The following is a 25,177-nucleotide window of genomic DNA, read 5'->3' as shown; positions in this document are numbered from 1 at the left end:
AAGTCAGAAGAGGGTAGGGGATCCCCTAGAACTGAATGTACAGACAGTGTGGCCTACCATTTGGGAACCCAACCCAGATCATCTGCCAGAGCAGCAAGCTTTCATAACCCTACACACCTTTACTCCATTGCTCCAGCCCCAGATTTGCTTCTTAACGTAGGGACATTACCGTATGTTATTGTATATGGTTAAACTTTAGGCTTCCCATCACAGCGTAGAAATAAGATAAAGCTAGATGAGATGAGGAAAAAGACTCGGGTTCATCCACATGAGAAGGAGAATGCATGGAAGGAAGCTGAGACTGGAAGAAAGGAGGAAGAAACACAAAAGGCAGCCGATCCATTACGTAGGCATGATTTGGACCCTGTGTCCCGGAACTTAACAGATGCAAGCGTCTGTCAACTTAGAAATGGTTTACTATCCAACACAACATCCTCAGAAGGGGTTTCTGTGTGTGCAAACTTCGGTTTCTTTATCTCTAAGGGAGATTAGGTTATCAGTATCGTATTTAGTTCAGTATCGCCACTATCACATGATCCTCAAGCTGGCATTTAATGTCCTGTCTGACATGAAAATGAAGCAAATAAAGCGCAATCTGCTTGTTTCTGGGAAATAATTTAGAGAAAGTTACTAAGCTCAAGCCTAAGGTATTCTGTGTGGATATGAAAGGAACGAATTGTTTACATCATCTATTCTCTTCAGTCTGGTACCTAGGTTAGCAGAGGCCTGCCTGCATCCTGACTCCTCCCAGGGGTGGAGCTGTTCCCCAGCTGCTCGCCCAGAGTCTGTGCTGCCTGCTTCTTGTTGGGGCAGGCTACCTGAGCAGTTTGTGGTTTTTCCACTCATTAGGAATTCACCTTGGCATTGAGAACGCTTCGCTGATCGCTGATCTTTATGATTCCATGTGCCACTGTTGATTTGACTTGGATGCAGGCTTTCCCAGGAGGTGGCAGGCGGCCTTCCCTCTGCTGAGGACTGGGTAGGCACTCACTGCAGGACCTTTTCAGAACTCCTTCCCTGCCTGGACCTTAAGACAAGCTCTCCCCATCCCTGCCTGGACCTTAAGACAAGCTCTCCCCATTCCCAGCGACTTCTTCACAGTCAGAGTTACCCATGGGCAGCTGAAAACTGAGTACCAGGTGCGAACCCCATCTCTACGTTTTCCCTAGAACAGGACTCTAATTGCCTTGCAGCAAATATCTATGAAAGAAAATGTAAATAGTAGACAAATGGTTCTCTAAGAGGTCTCTAGAGGCAGCTGAGGCAGGATACTCGGGACCAGGAGGCCATCTTTTCTGGCCTAACATGTGTGTTGGCACACAAGTTGATCAAAGACTTTGGCAAAGTAATTTAGCAGAAATAAAACTAAGGAAGCATGGCTTTTGGAAGGTCTTTAATCTCTTTGTGAATATCCAGCATAAGTCACCTAATAGCTGTCATACTTTCACCCTGATACTCCTAGTTAAAATTGATTTAGTTTATTTTTTTACGATGTACTGCTAATCACCCTTATTTGACATAATATATGCAAGTGTTGAAATATCACGCTGTACCCCATTAGATTATAGCTACCACATGCTAATAAAAACAATTAATTCAAAGGATTGATTGCCTCTTTTTTTTCCCCTATCAGTAGGGGCCCAGAATGCCTAGGTTACTGGTCTTTTCCTGTCTTCTTTCCAGCTAGATAACTGGTTCTTTCAGGGTTCTATTTTCTATTTTCAGGGCCCTAGTTCCTCTTCATCCTCCCCCTGACACAATGTTACTACTTCCAGGTGACCATTTCTAAAATTTGCCCTCTATCCCTTCCAGCGTGCTATGGAAGTATTTGCATGTGGATGCTTAGGTAAAATGTCCCTTGTAGTTTGTGAAGGGTGAATTTTTTAGCTGCTCTCTCTAGTTAGTCCACGCCTTAGTAAAAACCATCTATAGTTTATCTTATTTTTCTTTACAATAAAATAAAGGGAGGTTGGTCTTTTGATTTTGAAACTGATATTTTTGTTGTTAACTTAAAAATAAAAAGTCTAGTCAGTTAAAAAAAAATCTCTCACAGCTAAGCACATCTTTCTGGCTGCCGATCTTCCGGGGCTGAGGGTGTAGTTCAGTGGTAGAGTATTTTCCTCCAGGTAGGATACACAAAGTCCTAAGTTTGATCTCAAGCCAGGAAGAAAAGCCCTCTCTGGTAACAAACTTAACCCTCTAAGTAAAATTTTCTACAATTGAAAATATTCAAAGTGCTTATGATTATGGCATAACCTGTTTGTTGGTAGGGTGTTTTGTTTTGTTTTGTTTTGTTTTTTCAGAGGTGCCTGCACAGATTGCTCCACTAAGTTTATATGCAAAATGCTTCTTCAGGTTCCCAGCCATCTTATATCTATTCCTTTCCCTGTGAAACAGGGGACAGATCAATCCTAGGAGGCTATGCAACGTGGGTGAAGCAGGAAGCGGCTTAGGACAGGGCAGAGATTTCCGCAGCAGCGCCCGGATGCCCATACTGGGCATCCCTGCTGCAGACTCTTATGCTCCCTCCCTCCTGCTGAGATGATGCACTGGGAAAACATGAGCTCTCCCCTGGATGCCTCCCTGTTGGTTTATAGCTGGGAAAACGTTGCCCCGGGTCTAAAATATCTGCCCAAACAGCCTAGCTCTGATGAAGGCTTTCTCACAGGCTCTTAGCTCCCTGCGGGCGCTCCCCGCCCCCTGCTGCCAGAACCTTGGGGATGTGCCTAGACCCGGCGCGCAGAGCACGTCCCAGCCAACTGAGAGCAGAACAAACCGCTGGCGGACAGCCAAGAGGCTCTCCCTCCCAGCCACCGCCCCCCCTCCCCGTCAGTGCCTTTCCCCCCTATACAATACAAGATCTTCCTTCCTCAGTTCTCTTAAATCACAGCCCAGGGAAACCTCCTCAGAACCTGAAGCCAGCCACGCGCCAGCATGTCTGGGGGCAAATACGTAGACTCGGAGGTAGGCTTGGGTGAGGGCGCCGGCTCTGAAGTGCTTGCTTTTGCTATCTCCCACTCGAAATACTCGGGCTGCTTTCCTAGCCCCAGCCCTCTCTCCACCTTCACAGCGCTCCCCTCGAGCTGGCACAGCCGCTGAGGAAAGGGCTGGGTGGAGAGCTGAAAAGCCAGAAATGTCTTAGGGCTTCCTTTTGAAGAGGGGACCAAAGGAGCCCATGGGGAAAAGGGGGACCCCCGAATCCTGCATTGCTAGTCGACTAGACTTAGAAAAGTTTTCCAGATGGCACTATTCGCAAGGACCCCTCTGTCCAGCCCTTATGTACTGGGAGGCTGAGAGCTGGAGTGGAGTGGTGTGTGTGTGTGTGTGTGTGTGTGTGTGTGTGTGTGTGTGTGTGTGTGTGTGTGTGTGTGTGTTTTCTGGGGAAGGGAATTCATTTGCCCTCATACCTGAGGACAGTCCCCACCAGGAGCCTAAAGTGGCTGGCCTGGGCGGCAGCGCTCATTTTTTACACTTAGTGAAGTTCTCGAAATTTCAATAATTCTTCCGGCCCCTGGGCGGCCCGGAGAAGTTCTGAGGTAGGCGAGGGAGCCTTCTTCTTCACAAGTACCACCGCCATTGTCAACTAAGTTTTGCCACTCAGGTAGCCTAACCGTGGAGATGTCGGTTCCTAAATATGACCACTTTTCAGCCCCGGGCAGACGGCCTGGGACTGATCTAAGCAAAGGTGGGTCAGGGACTCCTTCAGGTGAGATGTCCTTTTAGGGCATTTGTGGGGATCTTGGCGCATGTCTCTGCTCAGAGATGTTAGATTATGACCCACCTAATTCACCTCCATGGCCCGTGGAGCAAAAGGAGGGTAAAAGAAAGGTAAGGGATGCAGCAAGGGCGAGGGAGACGCACTGAGGGACAGAGAAGATGGGACCACTAAATCTGTCAGTATGATCCAGCTGGATCTTGACAATGCTGGAAGAGATCGTGGCACAGGGTTAACGGATCAGGAAGGGATGGTGGAGGAGGTGAGGCTGTAGAGACTGCACGGGTGGCCTGGCGGAGAGAAGGAATCCAGGGGAGGCAGAAAGCAGTCCCCTGGGCTGGGGAGTCAGGGCCAGGAGTGGCGGGGAGCAGGAGGGCGCGCACCGGGCTTCGCCCTGACCCCTGGTGGCGGGCGCGAGAGGCAGGCGCTCCCTGCCTGGTACCGAGGGGTGTGGTGTCCTCCACTCCGTCCTCTTAAAAAGCTTGCGGCGCTAGAGTTTTCTGTGTGCAAAGCCTTCCCTCCCTTCTAGACTGAAGCTAGCAAGACTTGGAGCTTCAGGCTCCCGACACAGCCAGGCTCACTCCTGACGCTTATTTTTCTTTCTGAACTTTTCTTCCCATCGCTGTCGCCTCCGTCTCCGTTGCCGCCCTCCCCTGGCTTGTCCGGTTGCCCTTACAGGGACATCTCTATACTGTTCCCATCCGGGAACAGGGCAACATCTACAAGCCCAACAACAAGGCCATGGCAGACGAGGTGAATGAGAAGCAAGTGTACGACGCGCATACCAAGGAGATTGATCTGGTCAACAGGGACCCCAAGCATCTCAACGATGACGTGGTCAAGGTAAGCCTTAGTGTCTGTCTGGGTCATTCAGCCTACTCTGGCAAATAATGGTACATCTTTGAATTGCTTTGACAGACAGATAACTGTTTCCTGCGTTGTCAGAAATGTCGCATTTGCCTTCCTCCTACTGCTGGCTAGTTCAGCAGGAATTTAGCTAATTGTTGTGGGAGTTCCTAGAACCTTGGCCACAGGTGTCTCCCTCCCCACCACACACACACATACACACACACACACACACACACACACACACACACACACACACACACACTACTAGGGACAGGAAGATGATTTTGGTCCATTGCCAGGTTAAAAAGCTCCTTTACATGTTGGTAAAATAATTGCTTGAGACTGTTCCACTGGTGGAAGTCAGAATACAGAATGAGCATATTCCTTCAGCTAAATAGTCTAAAATGACTAGCTTAAGATATTAAACTAGTGGAAATGCTTTAAAAACTGATAACATATGCAGATATATGTACATATTTTGTATGCATATTACATATATATGAATGGTGTCTTAACTATAAAAACAGCACATGTGCACAAGAAAGCCAATTTATCACACAGAATGTTTTCTGCCTTTTGGCCTCTGGTTCCCTCTAGTCAAATGTGGAAAGACGCATCTGAGGTGACAGCCAAGGTCAGCCTGGCCTGGGCTTACAGAAGCTTCAGGTTTGAAGTTCCATTTTACACTTTCAGGATCTACTTGCTGGGATATAAAGCACATTACTGTCCTGGTTTGTTGGCCAAATGTAGACTTGACACGGTGGGATGACTTTCATTATCATTTCGTTATTCAACTTTGACCCTTTCGACAACTCCAGCTCAAGGAATTTATTGTCTGAATCCGTGTGGGTTGAGAAATCCTGGACTTGAGCTGTCCTTGGCACAGGGCTTCCTCTGAGTAGCCTGGAGGGCCAAGGAAAATGCTGGCTTGGGAGTTGCAGGGGAAAGATGCCATCCTGCCCAGCCCCTAACGCACCACTGAGGAGGTGATGGCGTTTCCACCCACGGCCTCCTATCTATGGATGGGAGGAGCCCCAGTGCAGTTTCACCTTTATGAATAATATATTTCAGTAAGAGAAATGGCTGAATCTACAACCGGAGGGAAAAGTGTACTTGTCAAAATCGACTCTCTTGGTTTGCTGATAGAAGGAAACGGAAAATTAGACCACTTTCTCCTGACCAGATTGTAGAATATTTAAAACCAGCAATGAAGGCACCTCATAAGGTGGACGCTAAGACTGCTAAAATCTGTTGATTAGCCACATTTCCTAAAAGGGGAAAAGGACATTTTGCTTTGCCCCTTCTTCTGCAGCTTTGGTCAAGGAGGGAGACTCCAAGAATGAAAGCAGATTTTGGGATTTCAGATTGGCTCCCTTCGATGGACCCTCCCTGCTCTTGTGCTGGGAGCGGGATTCCCTGGAGCCAATTAGCCTCCTGGGATGAGTCAGAGAAGCCAGTAGTGTGGATGTGGGTCTCCACACATAGCATGACTAAGTGGAGAAAGAAGGCCCCACTGGGAAAAGAGACTTCAACACAGATGGAAAAAAGGCATAACAGGCTTGGAGGAAATAACAGTTTACAAAATATCATTTCAAGAGTGAATGTGGGGATCTTCAAATTAGAAAAATTACCAGAGCCGCAGCAGTGCCTGCCTACTTGCTTACTAGGAGCAAATCCAGAAAGTCAGACAGACAAGAAAACCTCACCGTAAGAAAAGAGTTTGGCAGGATCTAGGGAGATGCCCTGCCTAAGAGGATGTCTTCAGAGAACACTTGTTCTGCCAAGAGAGACCCGGCCTACCCCTGCGCATTAGGCTACCCCCACATTTCCCCACAGTGTTAGCTAGAAAGGTTCCATCATCATAGAAATCTCTGCTGAATAGTGTCTGGCTAGTGTCTCCTTCTCTTTGTATCAAGTTGAAAAATACAACTAAACAAACTTTCTACGTAGAGAAGAAATGAGGTCCAAATTTAAAGTATAAAGAACAGCCTAGTTCCTTGTACAAAGCCTTTCAGTGCTGTACATCAAGTGTGGAGGCGTGAGAAGGCTCCAGGGCCTTGTTTGCTCTAGGCTTGCATTCCACTGACACAGAGCTCCATCACCTACCCTACTGGCGACAAGAATATCAATGTAAATATAGAATTGATTGCCAGTGAAGTTGTTTTCCTAAAGATATCCGCCATTACACACGATGAATTGTCTACATATACACATTTATGCCCAAATATTGTGATTTTAATGTTTTCTTAAATTCCTTTTACTTAATTAAACCTTAGACACATCATTCTTCCTCTAACATTTCTAAGTTTTCTTATTATGTTCATTTATATATTTACTACATGTGATTAGAATTTGAAAGTAAATGAAATGCTTTAAAATGTGTGATTCTTATATCTTATTAATTATCGATCAACTCATTACATTATTGCAATGTGTTAGGCTTGCTATTTAATTCTAAAAACAAATAAAGAAGATAAAATTATTGCCATTAATGAGACAAGTATGCACATATTACTAAAATCTTCATCTTAAATGCACATACACATGCACACAATGGATCCTTTAGTTTTGTCTTGACTGCCAGGACACATGTAGCTAGATTTTTTGTGTTGTATTAGAACATTTTATTTATTCTCTCCTACATGTGCCTTTGTGTTTTCACCTCCTTTTTTTTTTTATTGGCATGTAGTAATATGAGACTCCATTATAAATTTCATTGTCATTTTAGAAACAATTAAATATATGCTATAATAAGTCAAAGTAAATAGTATCACATACTGCAGAATAAAATGCTTTAAAGTAATGATTGTCGTTGAAATTAACTGTCAAGAAGATGTTGCTCTGGAAAGAACATCTGGTGGATAGAAGAAGACTCATTAAACATACTTTAATGGAGAGGCTCATGCAGGGCATGTGATCTGACTTGGGTGGGAGAGCACAGTCTAGATGCAATAGCTTAGGGGGACAGGAGGGTGCAAGGAAGAAGACAGGACTGCCTCTCACACACACACATGCACCTTTAAAAATATTTTCACACACATATATCTATATATTGTGTTTTGAACACATTCTCTTCCCTACTTTCCTATCCCCCCATTTTTTCATCCCTCATCCTTCCCATTTGTCTTCTATGTTCCCCTAGAAAAGTACATGCTTTTATTTTAATTTAAGTTTTATTATAATTAGTAGTTTTCGAGATTATAATTACATCACTTCCACCCCTCCCTTTTACTCCTTCCAGTCCTTCCCATTGGAACCCCTGGCTCTTTCTCAGATTCATGGATGCTTTCTTTTTAAATGTTACTACGTAAACATGTGTATGTATTTCTAAATATTCAAATATAACCTGCTCAGTCTATATAGTGTTATTTGTATGTGTATGTCCCCAGGGATGGCCATTTGGTTGTAGGTGACTAATTGGTGTGCTCTTCCCTGAGGGAGACCGCTTCTTCCACTCTCAGCATCCGTAGCTGCCTATAGATCTTTTTCTAGTATTGAGGCCTCACGAACTTTCTAACTCCTTACCATATCACTGATGACATCCTTGTTCAGGTCTTGATTAGGCAACCTTGTTGGTGAGGCTTCCTGGGTATTGCTACCCTGACATTTCTAGGGGACACAGTGGTATGGCAAACTTCCTGTTCCTCTGACTCTTATAATTTTTCCACCCCTCTCTTCCACAACAACCCCTGAGTATTAGGTGTAGTTGTATTGTACAAAGTCTTAATATCTCACTTTGATTGGAATCTGGGGGTTCATGAGGCAGAGTGGAAGACAATAAAAATGAAATGAGACATTATATCCAAACAACAGAGTCCTTCCTGAATCTCATACTCATTTTAAGGTTGGAGGTTCCCAAACCAGCACTGGGAAGCTGTGGAAGAATTCATGCATGGAATTGTTGATGTGAGAAGCTGGGATTTTGGAAAAGGTTAAGGTGACAGCCCAGGTGCTATAGCGATGCTCGATAAGCAGGAAATGGTTGAAACACAAAGGATCCAAACTCACAGAGGTTCAACATGATAATTCAGTTGTACAAAGCAACGAAAACGAAACAAGTTTAATAGCAACTACTCTTTAAAAATGTGAATATTGACCTTTTCCTAGACTAGCTATATGTAGTACAATAGTCTCTTGAGATGCCTGGCCATCTCAGTGAGCCATAGCTCCCAGCTGACCACACAGTCACAGGAAGAAACATCCACCAATACTACAGTGTGCCATGTGGCTCAACTACGGTATACAGTAGGCTGAGTACATTAAATGTATCCTTGGCTTGATATATTTTCAACTTACAATGGGCTCAGTCAAATGCAATCCCATAGTAATTTGAGGAGCATCTGTATTTACTCCACAGTCCAGATGTGAAGTGAAAAGAATGGTATGAACATCAGGGATAGAATCATCGAAGGACAAAGCAGCATACTTTGTGGGAATGTGATGGTTCCCAGTCTAGCTTCTAGATCCTCTTCTCGATATTAATAGACAATAAGGGTTAAAGGAAGTTTAAAATGTTTTCCATGGTAACAAGGGATGCTCAACAAAGATATTTTGAAATGTCCCACTAAGGAAAACAGACAAGATTACACGATTCGTCATGGAATATTGTCATGGAGAAGAAATGGGTTTAGTGATCCCGAGATTAGCGCTAAGACAAATCAGAACATTTGGGAAAGGTCTTCGTTCAAAACTCTCTCCTAAAATGTGAGCATAATGACTCTTAAGTACATGCAAACACAATGTTTATTAAATCATGGAGTGAAGGCATGTGTTCAATGAGCAGAATAATATCAGTGGGGTTTCCTGATGAGCCTTTGATCCTTTTATATGAGAAAATGGTCTTAAAAATATGATTGGTGTCACATATGCATCACTTATAAAGTAAAACCACTTTGATATAGATATAATCAAAGCACACTTACAGTGGCACCCTTTTCTGTTGGGATTGATAGCAGTTTTACTTATTTGTTTGTTTAGTTTGCTTGCTTAATGTGCTTCATAGGATGGTTATTAATATTTTGCCACACCTGAAATCACAGCTAGAAATCAGAACATTTAGTTTATAAAACATCATCATTGTTGTTGTTTGTAGTGATTCTTGATTGAAGATTTTTACACATAAGTGAGCAAAAAAAGATACTAAAATGAGGGACATTATTTATTTCTAAGCATAGGGAGTGATTTTAAGTTCAGCCAACAATTAAATGTATAAATATATTGTACATATAAGTGTCTTTAACTTCAACTGAATACAATTGTCTATTTCTTATTATGACAAAGTGTACTATATATCCTCGAATTATGAAGGGTTCTTGATGTGGCGTATTTTTCCCTTAACAGCAGTTCTGGCTACATTTTTAGAGGGTTGAGTTATAGACAGCTACAGTAGGGAACAGGATTTAAAATGTCCAAAATTTCAAAAGCCACTTGCTTATGCATCCTGTCCACCCAAGTGTTTACAACAGCAGGCACTTTCTAATTCTTCCTGGTTTGCCCTATTTGGAAAGAGCAGCTCTCTGTGACTAAATGCCCAGATAGGTCTGAGCACTAAAGAGAAGAAGCTGTGTTCAGTGGCCTGTGGGGCTCCTGCTCCTCTGTGACACTATATGTGCACTAGGGGAAGGGTAGGGGGGAGGAATTCCTATAAAGACGGTTTATGCCAACCTGCATACACCCCTTTTTCTGTTCTGGGAAGCTGAATGGATATGCATATATGTATACATATTCATTATCTGAAATTGTTCATTATATGATATGCATTGTACATAAGATGATATACACACACATATGTAGCTTTAATGATGCCATTGAAATATCTTTGCAAAGATATTTTGTCTTTGAAAGATATTTGTCTTTGAAAAGAATATAGTAAAAGAGCCCGACTCTCTTACAAAGCTGCCTAATATAGAGGAATTCAGAGATATGTAGTTTAAAAAAACTGCTATGGTAAGAAAATACTTTTAAACAATGTTCTTTTTTAGTTCTGTAAATTTATGATTCAATTACAGGAAATATTGCAGTTAATATTTAATAGTCTCTCTTCCCATATTGGCTTTCAATTTTTCCTATTGAAAATGTGAAATCTGAAGCCTTGAACAATGCACAGCCTTTTTTTCTTTCTTTTCTTTTTTTTTTTTTTAAACCCAAGAGGTTGCACAAATTTAGTTAAGGCATCCGTCACTAGAGGAATTTTTAAAAGTCCAGATGCCTGGTCCTACCGGGTCTGTTAAATTAGAATACACAGAAGGCAGGCCCGAGTATCTACACTTTCAGGACTTCAAATAATCATTATTATATTTGATTGATTCTAAACCTGAAGTCAGGTTAGAAATAATTGTGCCCACATTGGCTTAACAACATAGCTTCTAGTTTATTCTGCCCCAAGAGAGCAGATGAGCCATGTGGTAGAGATTTTGTTTGCTTATTTGTTTGTTTGCTCTGTTTTTTGGCATTTCGCTTGAGAGAACACTATTTGGGAGTCTGGACATTTTAAGCCTTGCCAGAGAATTCTGAAATGACACGGACTACTCCCAAGTCGCCCTTGCTCAATGACTTTCCATTTCTTGAGGCCATTTGAGTTTAGAGCCAACTGGAGTCCCAGAGCTCCAGGGTAACCTGAGTGGGGCAACCATATGTTCCGTGTTGCCCCATCCTGAACAACACTGACCAGTTTTGAACAACCAAGTTTATTTTTTAACCTTGAACAATTATTAATGGTACTCCCCACTTTATACCCAGGAGTGCCTCAATATGGGAGGGGGAAAAAAAGCATAGAAACATGTTGGCAATCACCTCTCACTGCTTCTTATGCCTGGGCTACACTAGAGATCCCCCCCCCTACTCACTTACCTAAAAGATGGTGCTGATGCTCTGCAACCCCCCACCCCCCTCCAACCCCCCTTTCTCCAGTGTCACACCTTTCCTGCCTTCATCAAAGCCAGTGAGCTGTCATCTAGACCAGGCAGTTTCTAAACTCAAACTACACTATGCTAAGCCACTGGATTCTTTCCACGAATGACAGGGTTAATTGAACTGACATCCCTCCATCACATATTTTGTCAGTGAGTCAGTCAAAGGATTAAAATGTTTAAAACCACTTAACTGTTGTTCAGTTAGTCCAGGAAACATAAAACAGCATGCTTTCACATAAACCATTGTTTAGAGAGGGGGAAGTATTTTTGAATTTTGTCTTAAAGGAAATCTGTGTGATCCATGCTCTGGGTGGCTACCAGGGGATTTCGTTGGTAGAACAGAGTTACACCTGCAGAGAATACATATTTCCTGCCTCTCATGGAGACCGTGTTGATGGTTCAGATATAAAATGCATCTTGCTTTCTTAATTGAACCTTCCAAGGATGTCTCTTGCTGGTCATTACTTCAGGGAAAGGGAAGTACGAGTTCTTAAAGATACAAGCATGTTTCCCCTCAGCCATTGTTGCCTGTTCCGGTAATTAGAAATCAGACATTGTTAATTTTGAGGAGACTTAAATATGTTTCAGTGGCATACGTCTCACAGTAATTTAAAATGTAAATTTGTAAGGATGTGTTAAGCATACAAACTTTTCCCAAACCCAGTACAGCATTATAATATAGGTAGACATTGGTAGATTCAGTGCTAAGTATTTGGGCCATATATGTTGCAGATCTCAAACACAAGTACATTTTTCTCATTTATAGTGATGCTTAAAGATACTGAGGCCAAATAGTGAAACACCAGGAAACCAAAGGCAAACTAACAAAAATTTAAAATGTGTTATGAAAAAACTTCTCCCTGGCCTAGTCATCTGCTCTGTGCTAGGCTAAGCAGCACACACCCCAGCTCCAGCTCCCGCCCCCCAAGGCTGCACACACCCCAGCTCCAGCTCCCGCCCCCCAAGGCTGCACACACCCCAGCTCCAGCTCCCGCCCCCCAAGGCTGCACACACCCCAGCTCCAGCTCCCGCCCCCCAAGGCTGCACACACCCCAGCTCCAACTTCCCCCACCCCAAGGCTAGGCTGCACACACCCCAGCTCCAACTTCCCCCACCCCAAGGCTAGGCTGCACACACCCCAGCTCCAGCTCCACCCCCCCCAAGGCTGCACACACCCCAGGTCCAGCTTCCCCGCCCACTTCTACTTACACAGCACGGCCATGTCCAAATGACCAGCCAGGCTCAGCCATTACCTGGGTAGCTGAATCACAGCCCCCATCTCCAAAGCTATAGGATATAGGGCAGGAATGTGCACATGGATAATGCTGAGGAAATCCATATCCCTAAAGGGCAGACAACAGTCAGGCACAAAAAAGCGAGTTCTTGACAGTCTCCAAAGTCAAGTGCATGTTTGCACAGACAGGGTTCCCACCAAGAGCAACCAGGGGTGTGAAAGTGCCTGGTATCAGCAACAGGTCGGTGTAACCAGAGCCATGTGTAAAAGCAGAAGCCAGCTCAGCATGGCCTTCTTCACCCAACAGTGTTTGTATTTTATAGGTGTCAGGGACCCACGGGGGCAGGGAGCTTTGGAGCCACATAGTCACTAGATGGTTCGTGCTCCTTCACCCTAGTGTGAGTAATGTGTGAGCAGGAGGGAGAGAGGAATGGGAGATGCCCTCCAGCATCTCCTACAGCATGCCTCAATGGTGCTCATTGCACATAGCCTCAGGTGGTCCTGTGAGCTGGTTGCAGTTGAAATTATTACCAGCACACTCATTTTGCAAAAAGGAAACAGGTTGCTCAGAATTGCACAGAAAGTAGGAAAGTCACAGTTAGAACACAAATGGGGAACCCAAAAACCTGGGCTCCTACACACTGTTACCCTTCACCCCTCTCTATCAGGGCCCACTCAGGGAAAACACTGGTGTCATGAAATACACGGTGGCAGCCTCACACGGAGCACACACGGATTTTTGATGTGGTCTTCTATGCTGGGAGTAATGGGCACATCACTTGTAGGACCTGACTCCAGATCCTGGTGGGTTGCTGGGAAAGAAGAAAAATGGATGTACGAACTGATGTAAATTGCCAGCCTTGCAAGTTCCCAGGAAGGCGGAGGGCACTAAATTGCAGAGACCAGAGATGAGCACAGATCCCTAAGGCATCTCAGTGAATCAGTGGAAGAAGTAGCAAAGGCGTTAACTGAAGACTCCTTGAAGTTCTGGGACCCAGGCTGGTGAGAGCCTCTGGGGTGGGGCTGGGAGCCAAGGGTGGGGTAGACATGAGAGAGCAACAAAGCAGGTCCCAACAAGTACGAAACAATTCCCCTGGAGGTTCTCGCTGTGCCTGCTCAGGCTCTATAGGCATACGTGCCAGGGAGCCATACATTGTGGAAACAGGAAGCTATTAAGAATAACCTTAGTTAGATGCTGGTGGGAGAAAGGTCTATTGAGTTCTGTAGGGAGTTTCTCTGAGGTTTCCTCCCTAGGCAATACGTATTTGTTCTCAAAAACAAACGCCAGAAACAAAGACAGACTGAACCAGTGCATTTTTTTACAAGGCGGCATTAATCCCTTAGAACAACTGAAATGTCCCATCAGCCAGCCGTGCCTCGCTGCCCGCCCTCCCTGGATTGTTAGCAGTAGTGGCTGGAAGTGGGCATACCACGATATATGTCAAGGAAAGGAACTGCAGCGGTCAGAATCATCACTGATTATCTTGTCAAGTCAACAGATTCTCCTTTCTTGTTTGTTCCTCAAAAAGCTAGGTTTCGTCTGCTTGTTTGTTTGTTTGTTTGTTGTTTTGGGAGGTGGGGTAGGGCACCACTGAAAACATTACAACCCATCCCCCAAATTATTTTCGGATAACCTCCACCACCACCACCACCATTTCTGTAGTTAAGTAGATCTGAGAATGAGTTGTTCCCACAAAACATGACCAGCAATATTAGGAAGACCAACTTCCCCCTGGACCCAGAGCACAGCGTGGGGAGTCTCAGAGCACTAGGGGCCCCTCCCAGATCTCCAAGACTCCTGCAGCAGCCACCTCAGATGCTTGTGCCTCATGAGAACCAGCAAAGTCTACACTTTTCTTACTGCTGGAGCCACCAGTTCACCATTCACTAAGAGGAAAGTGGCCTCCTCTCTCTCTTTTTCAGAAGGCTGGTCTGGGGCTGGAGAGATGGCTCAGTGGTTAAGAGTGCTGCCTGCTCTTCCAGAGGTCCTGAGTTCAATTTCCAGCAATCACATGGTGGCTCACAACCATCTATAATGTAATCTGATACCCTCTTCTGCAGATAAAGCACTCGTATGCAAGAAATAAGATAAATAAATCTTTAAAAAAGAAGGCTGGTCCACTCACTCTCCCTTTCCTACCTCATCTGATGCCCGAGTCCTGCAGAACCAGGCAATGGCCCTATTTTCTGTAGCTGTCCCAGCCCAGAGCCAGCCACCAGCTGATTTAGTCCTTTTTAAAAAAAAAAAATGAAAACACAGTTGGATTACATTAACACCTGGCTTCCTTTACAACTATAATTTGAAACCTTATAACAAACAACAATCTGAAACAGTAATAAAAATGTCTCAAAACTCAGTCTGTGAAGAGAAGAAAAAATGTCTTCTAAATGTGCATATGCTTATATACACACATATTTGCAAGTATTTGCAATACTGTGTATATTTTAATATGTATTTTAATATTATTTTAACCTTTTTAAAACTCCAGTATTAGATGAACACGCATTCAATACATCTGCCTTGGGCTTTCTCGCGTTGCCCTCCTAGGGCTCCCCAGACAGGACTAAGCTGCAGCATATCCCAGGCACATTCCCAGGATGCCACTGGGTGCTGTTTGGCTTCCCCACTCCTTCCTTCACCTTTGCGTTATCGCCTGAAGATAAGAATGCAGGACTTAAGGCTTTACTCGCTTAGAAGGTTGGGATAGGCACCCCCTATTCCAACAGAGAGGTTTCCTTTGGCGCCAGGGCTAGTCCCTTACAGTTCACAAACATCTTCTCGCAGAAAACATTTTTTTAAAATGCAGAACACACAGAATGTAGAACCCTGGAGTTAGGGGTTACTACTTCATTACTGGTGTCTAAACCACGTGCAATGAAAGGTCAGCTTTATCTCAGATATTTGACCTGTCCTTGTCTCCTGTAATAGCACATAGATCTACTACAATGTATCTAGGAATCATTGCCAACAGGATGAGGGTAAAAAAAAAATCTACCTGCATTATGATTGAGTTAAAAATATATAGGAAAAAGAAGTACCATGGAGAAAGAGTGTTGAAGTGTAATGAGAATGTTAGATATGTGATTTGGTGTCAAACGTGCAGGGCAGGACCACAATCTTAGCACACAGAATGTTTATTAGAGACCGGAGTGTACAAAGTCAAAAGGATTTTCACCTCACAAATGACACGTTATGAGGGCCTTATTAGCATCTGTGATAAAAATAAAATCAAAGTGACTTAGACAAATTACAGATAGCCTATACAATTAACGACCACTACAAAGCAATTGTGTTAAAGAACCACAAATAAAATATATAATGAGAAGCAGATAATTAAACACACACACACACACACACACACACACACACACACACACACAATAAGAGGGAAAGATAGCCATTTTCGAGGAAACATGTGAGCATAAAGGAATAGAGCTGTACACCAGAAATGATTCCCCAGTCCTTGGTACCACAACCATTAATTTTATTTATTTATTTATTTATTTATTTATTTATTTATTTTGAGAATCACGAGTGTAAACACACCCATAATGGATCAACACAAAAATCCCTTGGGCAACGAGAGACACAAGCTTAGTCTGTCCATTGCTGCAAAACGTTAAACATCTCCGTAAAATGATAATTTAAAGCTAGCAGGATTTGATGGCTCCAAAGGAAAGTCGCCTTCAGTGTTCCTCACTGCCCTGTGTTGCAGGCTGCATGGCCATGGACCCCTGTTTTGATCTTCAAAGGCTGTCGGGGTTCTGGAGAAGCCATAGACAAGAGCAGAAGGCAGGTGCTCAGGAGTAAAGAGAAAGCCCCAAGGTGGAGAAGGCTGTTCGGTCAGAATCATATTTTGGGAAAGACCATGGAAAGACAGCTACGTTTGCTTATTGACAGGCTACTGGGAGATTTTTTTGAGGAATGTTACCCCAACAGAGACGTCATTCAAGAAAAGAGGAGGCTAGCATGCATGGGTCACTTAGGAAGAAAGTAGAAAATACTTCCAAGTAATAATAGTGGTCAGTCTCGGGAATGTGTTACAAGAGGCTTCCTGATAGTCGTGTGTTTATTTCCTTACTTGTCTGTACAACTCCAATCTTTCTCCTTCCATCTGCTATTACAACTTTGCGTATGACAACACACACTAACACCCAGCCTAACACAGACATATCTGAACACCCTTCTCTGTGTCAGCACAATGCTTGGCTTGCTTGGGTAAAGAATTGATGTAGCTTTGCTTTAAACGGCGATGAAAAATGAACGTGGTAAACAGGCAAAAGCAGAACACTGGAAAATGCATGCATTGTAGTGACCGAAAGGTCAGCACGAAGCATTGTCTGTACGGCAAACCCTCCCTCCACGCCCTCGTACACAGCACGTGTTCACAGAGCTCGCTGCTTGTATAAACCCCATTGTGATGGAACCCGGATATGTACGCTCATGAGAGGGTATAGCTTGCACAGAGAGGCCCTTTAATCATCTGGAGAGCATTTTAAAATGTTGCATATTAATTTGTAGAAAATCTGATGTGATTATCCTATGGTAGGGCCCAGGCTCCATGGAGGCTTCCTTTAAAGCTTCTAGATGCCATTAATATACAGATAGAATTAACTTCAGACTGGTTTAGACCCTCAGAACTTATTAGTAAAAAGCAATGTATCACAGTAAGATTTTCAGAACCATGAAGGACGTAAGGTAAGCATTACTTCGCTAGTTCCTTACAGGTGGGGCGCCGTGGCTTAGCTATTTTACTGCAATATATTATTTCTATTTTCTATTGTAGCAGCTACATGAGATCTGCTTTCCATGCAGAGTGAATTTTATGTCATTTATAAAATCCAGCTATGGGCTACGTCTCCTTTCTTGTATTTTACATGTCTATTTTCCCCCAAGGGGACAACCTGTTGTTCAGAGCACCAAAATGTCACTTCCAGCCCTTTTTCTTACTGGCATGGGAGCTTGCAACTCACGTCGGCTTTTCCTCTAAAAGGGCTATGAGACTCCTGTGGTGCCAGTGTAACTTTGTGCTTTGGCAAAGTCCTACCTATTTCCTGTGTCTGTACAATCCAAATATAGAACTAGACGATCCCTAAGTCACTTTCATTTTTAAAGGTTTATAGCTCAAGCAGACTAGCATTCTTACAACAGTTAGAAGCACAGAAATGCACCTGACAAAGAGAGTTGGAAGCCTCTCATCAATAAAGTGTGTGTGTGTGTGTGTGTGTGTGTGTGTGTGTGTGTGTGTGTGTGTTTGCTGAGGTCTTACTAAGTAACTCTGCCTATCCTGGGACCCCCTGTGTAGGCAAGGCTTTGCTTGAATTCATAGACATCCACCTGCCTCCGCCTGCCTTTCACGCACTAGGATTAAAAGCATGTGCCACTATGCCCAGCCAATCACCTGCAGGATTTCTATTACACATTTCCTTCATTTGCCCAGTTTCCACCTTTGCTCTTAAGTCTGCAAAAGAAAAAAAATGGTACTTAATTAAATCATTGTTGAAAGGCTGGACTCACAGGCGGCCTGCTGGACCCAAATGTTCCTCAGGACACATTGAGGTCTCAAGGCAGCCTAGCTCTGGAGGTCATTTCACCCTCTGAGCTGGACTCTGAGCGCTGCACTCTCCTCTTTTATTGTGCTCACCTCCCAATCAGCTGCTTGCATTCCAAGATGAGCGAGAACTCAGTTCCACAGTTGGCAATAAACCTTCAAGATTTCTCTTTCCGATTTTGTAGCTAGCCAGTTCATCTAAGTTCATAAAGGGCATAATCGCAGCTTCAGTTAGAGAAATGGTCTAATAAAGACTTGGCTGAAGAGAAAATTCGCAGACTTTATGGAGCCACCATTTGTCAGATTCACCTAGTTCATGTGGCTCCTTTCTGGAGTTCTTTTAAGGCCCATCTGTGAGCAATAGGATGAGATGACTAAGAGGCAAAAGGAAAGGCAGCATTACTTTGAGTCACATTTTCCTGTCAGGGAGTTGTAAAGTTTGTTTCTCTCCAGCTGACAGAAAGTTTAGCATTTAAAGGCTCACATGATTTTAATCCCAGCACTTAGCACCCCAGCTGTGTGGCTCTGAAGGTAAACACAAAGTCGCTTGTGTTCTAGAACACCTGAGCACTTCTAGGGAACGGAGCAGCCCTCACAAGCAAAGGTGGCCCCAACCCTGTGGGCTTGGGCTTGAATCGGAATTCTCATAATACACACAATGAAATCAAACCATCTTTCTTGCCATTACTTTGTGCATGCTTTTACCAAAATTATACCTGGATTAAACAAACAAACAAGCAAAAAACCAAGACCTTTAAGACCGTTACCAGTGAATTCAGTTTCTAATTCTTGCGCCAGATAATAACACACTCAGAACTGTTCCCTGCAGAGCATGTTATCAAGACAGTGGTTGCTTTTGTAAAGAAGAGCTTAGGCATCCAGATGCCCAGCACGGTGGCTGCAATGCGGATGGTACCGAGAGGCTCATATACTTAAATGTTTGCTTCCAGGTTGGTGGAACTGCTCGGGAGGAATTAAGCAGTATGTCTTTGTTGGAAGAGAATGTCACTCAGGGTGGGTTTGAGGTTTCAAAAGCTATGGTAGGCCCAGCCTGTCTGTCTTTCTGTCTCTGTCTGTCTGTCTGTCTGTCTGTCTGTCTGTCTGTCTGTCTCTCTCTCTCTCTCTCTCTCTCTCTCTGTCTCTCTCTCTCTCTCTCTCCAGTGTGCCTACAGGCTGCCATACTCTTCCAATCCTATAATGATTATTCACTCACCCCTGAAACCATAAGCAAGTCCCCAATTAAATGCTTTCTTTTACAAGCTGCCTTGGTCACGGTGTCTCTGCACAGTAATAGAAGAGCAGCTAAGAGAGCTAGTTTCACTAATTCATTTGTATACTTAACAAATATTGACCTCATGATCCACTACGTTTCAGAAACTTGGAGTCTGGTAGCAGAAACAGTAACCAACACACAGACACACAGACACACACACACACACACACACACACACACACACACACACACACGTGCACGCTAAGAGTGATAACCTATGTCATGGAAAGTGAGAAACAGAGAAGTAGCCAGGTGGAAAGTGATGGGAGAAGGAGACCAAGCACATCCGACAGCCAGTGAGAGGCTCTGTAGCAGGAATGGGCCTGGGCGATACTATCCTTGATTTCCCAAAGTTCTAGAAGCTAGTGATCTGGAACCAGGGGAGATAGTGACTTCATCGCTGACCTAGGAGTAAATGAATGCACCCCAGAAGGCTGCCGCCCCTCCCTCGCAGTGATTTCTAAGTCTGCAAAGCCAAAGTTCGTGTCTGTTTCATTTCCACTGTCCCCTTTCGATGACATAGATCCAGACCTTTGACTTTGACCTGGCCCTGTTTCCTCATATTGTTTATCCCATGCTCAAAAAGTAAATGCTCCCCCAAACATTACGTGAAATAAATGGCCCCACAAAGCCAGAGCAGAGCAAAGCAAACATCTCTGCAGTAAACAGACAGGCACTCCAGGCTGCAGAGGTTTCTAAACACAAGTTCTGCCTCGTCACAGCATACTATGACTTTCTAGGGCAGGGGAGTCTCAGCCAGGTGCAATTTTAGCTCCCTTCCAAGAGGACATCTGGCCATGTCTAGAGGCAGCGTTATGTGTCACAGTTTGGAAGATGTTACTGGCACCTAGTGATTAGACCTTAAGGACGTACCCATCTTGCCATGCACCCCCAACTGCAAGGTCTCATGTAGACCCTAACACCAATCTGCCAGTCACATCCATGTAGAGGTCAGGGGTCTGTCTGGAGAGTCATTCTACATAAAGTGCCCATTCTGTGCAACGGGCTATGATTCTCCTTGCAAGAACATTAGCTTGTGTCCCTTCCCCCTGTTTGCCAAGTAGTGTTCAGGCTTGCGGAGATTTATTTCGTTCATTTTCTATTTGTTTAATAAATAGACTAAAAGCACCGGAGGGAAAATATTCCACCAGTGAGGTAAAATTAATGCTGTTTGTAACGCTCCTTCGACTGGGATGAATGGTAGGTAGCAACATCCGCCGTCTGGTAGGACACTTTGGCAAGTGAAAAAGGAGTTCCTGATCTTTAAAAAGCTGTCATTCAACCAAGCATGTTTAGGGACTACGGAGTAGCCTGCAAATGGCAAAGACATTTATTTCTGCCTGTTGCATCTTGAATAAAATATAAAGAACTTTTTTTTTTAGTATGGTAATCATTCATATCTGTCCCGTGACATGCCTAGAAGCTTAAAAAATAACAAGCACTGAAGCATAAACCAAGAATCCACTGAATAGGTGAGACCTCCGAGTGAGCCCTCTAATTGGGTGTTTGCACAAAATAAGATTTCCATGCGTTTAATGAGGCAGGCCTTTTCTATTCGTGACAGCATTTGCCATGCTCTCAATGGCTACAGTCATTTCTCCTCTTTCACGGCAAACACAAAGGCGCCCAAGGAACCATTCCTCTCTGTCCAAGTTCACTAACACGCAGGCTCCAGCTTCCTATCTCTGGTCCTTTCTTGGTCTATTTTTATACTGTTGTCTGTTCTCTGTCACCTATTTGATGACACTCAGCATCAACAAGTGGCACCAAATGGACACCAGGAGTCTGTGGGGAATAAGAGGAATCAAGAGGTGCTCAGCCCGCCTTGTGCGGCGATATCTGCGACTAGACGCTTTGTGATAAGGAAAATGTGAAGGGCACGGGCGACCTAAGAAGACTCCTGGCCAGCTAGCCTCAGTGGCAAAGCATGGTTTTAGCTTGCCGCCTGGGATCACCCTAAGAAAGAGTAGGCAACCTATATGTAGAGGTATGGAAACGTTCAGAAATCCCCAAACCTCACATTGAAAACAGGTTTTGAGCACTTTGAGAGGGAACTATATGCCTTACCTAGGAGCTGCCCCCACCAAACCGGTACAAGCTGAGTGACTTTAAAGTAATGGGTGTCTATTGCCTCCTGGACTGAAGGTCCAGGTCCCAAATCAAGCCCATAGCAAGGCCGCTCTCCCCCTGAGGCCTCGGGAGACCCTTGCCTTTTCCTTGTTTCATGTGCTTTGCTGAACACTCTTGGCAGTTCTTAGATGGCAGCAGCTTAACACCATTCCTTACCACCTCTGCCATCGCTGGCCTTGTTGCTGCATTTACTGGGAATCAGGATTTACCTTAGCTTATAACGGGGACGCAGTTCAATGCATGGCAAGATATAAACGCCTGTGTTATCAGGCCAGAGATATTCAGCCTACAGTGATGAAATGTGAGGTAAACCTCAGAGTACATCTTACTCCTTCCTGACCAAGACACCTGGACCAGTGCTCCTGGTCCAGCCGGCACCATCCTAGACATTTGCCGTAAGTTAACTATTAAGTACTCAGAGCATCCCTTTGGAGCTGACACCACCATACCTGCTAGTTCTAAGTAGGAAACCAAGGAAGGGGCAGGTTAACAGTGCATGTGATGTGACACTTCCCTGAAAGATGGCAAATCCACCCTCCGTGATGCTGACCTGGACGATGAATTGCATTTAAAAAACAATACTGCATTCATTCAGATGTGCATACTGAGGGTTTGAGATCCTCTGCACTAGCGGCTTTGGTTTTGTTTTGTTTTTCCCTAGACTTCCTGCATCAAATTCAGGGTAGGAGAGAAAGATTCCTAGATAACCCCCCACAGACTACTGATTCTGATTCTGAAGTTTGTATTTTAACAATATCTCCAGGAAATTCGGAAACATTTCAGTGTTTGAGAAATTGTCCCTCTGGAGTAATGGGGTAATAAAATGCTGAGGCGGGGAGAGAGAGAGGAAGAGAAGAGAGAGGGACAGAGAGAGAGAAAGAGAGAGGAGAATGGGAGAGAGAGAATGGAATGACGAAAGCCTCCCTCCCCTCCACTCCCCTCCCCTCCTCTCCCCTCCCCTTCCCTCCCCAAGGTTCTGGCCAGGGAAGAATGAGATTTCTGAGGACTGAACACAAGTGAGACAGATGGATGCCAAGCTGAAAGTCTAGGCTTCTCACTGCAAAAATTTTCCGCCTCATAGTCTACACCTCAGAACCCCTGACTTGCTCGCACCGTCAGCTCACGCTGAAGCTCTGGTCATGGATGCACTCTTCTCCCCTGCTCCCCAAGAGACAGTCCTGTGAGCCTCTGACAGACGAAGCTACTTCCACTTCAAGGCACTAGGCCTTTAAGCCAAAAACATGCATCAATGTTCCGAGCCTAGATTTACATTCCTCTAAAGTTCGGTTGGGTCAGCGAGGAGTTTGTGTGGTTGCTGGCATTTATAACATACTCCAGACCCTGCCTTCAGCAGTTCCCAGCGGTGCCAGTTTTGCCCAGTAAAGTCTGCCTCTGGGAAAACACATGGCAATTGGGGCAAAATTTCCGTGTTCTGGTAACATTTAACTGTGTTCTTTCTCATCCTCCTCCGTACACACATGCTCATACATAATATTATTCCATTGGCTTCAAAGGCCTCTCAACATGTTGGAAATTTGTGTGGGAGCTGGGAAGGGAGTTGGAAGCTGGAGTGTATTCTTTCTGTGTGTGGCTTGACTTGGTACACAGATTAGAATTTTGAAAATATGCATGTAATTTTTTAAGGCATACCTTTGTTTTTTATTGGGCATAGACTGATGGAGACACACCATGATTTCTACTGAGTGGTTTTTCATAATGACCACAGTGAATTTTTTTTTTTTTGACCAATGATCCATATTTGTAGGTTGAAATTAGGGAAAGCTTTTCTGAGGGTGTTTCCATTCATTTATTCATTAGCATCCAGACGTCATCCAGCATAAAAGGAGCTCACAAAAGGAAGAAGGAAGAAAGCCAAAGACGCAAGCCTCAGAGAACAGAACATAGATACAGCAGGACTGTCATTAACTGCAAGGAGCCATCACACGCCCCAGCACAGTTTATCACTGAAGAGAGAGAAGTCTTGTTTAAAGTGAAAGCCCTAGGGGGCTGGAGAACTGGCTCAGTGGTTAAGACAGCATAAACCTCTTTCAGAGGATACAAGTTCAGTTCCCAGTATCCTTGTCAGATGGCTCACAACCACTTGCAACTAACTCCAGGCCATACTACGCCACTTTCTAGAGTGCAGGTGCCTGCACTTATATTCGTATACTGACATACTGACAGACAGACAGACAAATGATTTTTAAGTAAATTCAAAATAAAATGGAGGCCCCAAATCAGGCTTGTAGTCTTAGCACTCAGAAGGCTAGTGCAGGAGGATTTTCAGTTCTAGATGAGCCTGAGAAAAGTGCAGACCTCAGACCTCACCCCAGAGAGTCTAGCGAGAACACTGAGAATATACATTTTAACACATCTTTTCCTGAGAAGATCCTCCTGGCATGTTACTCATGCTGAGAAATTCTGAACATCAAGAACCATAAACTAGTGCATTTTGGAGTATTAGATTTTAAAAGTCTAGATTTGATTGTCCAGGTGTGTTTTCTAGATCAAAGTGGCTCTTAGTCTTTTGATGTTTAGGCAGGGTTCTCCAGAAAAACAGAGCCAATGGGATGTATGTCTTATAAAAGAGGATTTATTAGACCATCTTACAACACAGGAACTGTGTGTGTTCCAACAACAAGCATCTACACACTGGAAAGACTGAGAATCCAGTAGCTTCTCAGCCCAGAGAATGGGATGTCTCAGCAGTTCCAAACAGGTGCTAGGTACCAGGAAGAATCCCAGAGAGCCGCTAGTATCCAACCCACATTAGAAGGCCAAAGAAAATGGAGTTGAATGCAACCAGGAAGAAGCAAACACAAGCAGACAATATTGCTTTTTCTTCTGACCTATTCGTGTCTCGAGCACAGTTGGAAGGTACCACCTGCCTTGAGTCAGAACAGCCCCTACAGCCCAGGTGTGGGTTAGATTGTAAGTCCTAGGTTACTTGTAAACAGCATTAAGGTAACAATTAAGACACACTATCACGTTTGGTTATAAGCTCAAGCCATTTGAGGCTCATAGTAGTGGATAGTACTGCACACAGTAACTAGTCTAATGCTTTATCTAAGATTGTGTAAATTATAGAAAGTTTAAGATGTTGTCTTTCCTTCTCATACACTTATGTATTTTAGCCTGAGCACCAAGTCCTAAGAAATTCCCACAGAATGCAGCCAAACCTAATCCAGAAAATGTTTACTTTACATTAATATCAGAATGATAAATTAACTACGAATGAAGCAGCTCAACATGTTTTTTTTTTATTTTTGTGTGTGTGTGTGTTATTTCTTATGTGCACTGGTGTTTTGTCTGCATGTATATCTAATTGAAGGCATCAGATACCCTGGAATAGGCGTTACAGACAGTTGTGTACTGCCATGTGGGTGCTGGGAATTGAACCTGGGTCGTCTGTGAGAGCACCCGGTGTTCTTAACCACTAAGCCATCTCTCCAGCCCCTCAATATGTTTTTCATCTATAGAAATGAAATTAAAATAGAATTAACATTCTATTAT

The 25,177-nt window shown here is 44.0% G+C and overlaps 1 protein-coding gene across 1 annotated transcript in view; it reads left to right on the top strand.

Moving 5' to 3' along the window:
* Positions 1–2,809: 2,809 nt before the first annotated feature.
* CAV1 (caveolin 1) overlaps positions 2,810–25,177 on the top strand; it is a 31,812-nt gene continuing 9,444 nt past the window's right edge. Inside the window, exons 1-2 of the mRNA XM_084784948.1 lie at positions 2,810–2,964; positions 4,394–4,558. Coding sequence (XP_084641074.1) covers positions 2,935–2,964; positions 4,394–4,558 — 195 coding nt within the window. The 5' untranslated portion in view covers positions 2,810–2,934. The remainder of the gene's footprint in view (positions 2,965–4,393; positions 4,559–25,177) is intronic.

Source organism: Acomys minous (assembly GCF_964271855.1).
Source record: "Acomys minous genome assembly, chromosome: 6".
In the NCBI taxonomy this organism is placed as follows: domain Eukaryota; kingdom Metazoa; phylum Chordata; class Mammalia; order Rodentia; family Muridae; genus Acomys; species Acomys minous.
The sequence above is the reverse complement of the archived record's forward strand: the minus strand, read 5'-3'. Positions and strand labels throughout refer to the sequence as shown.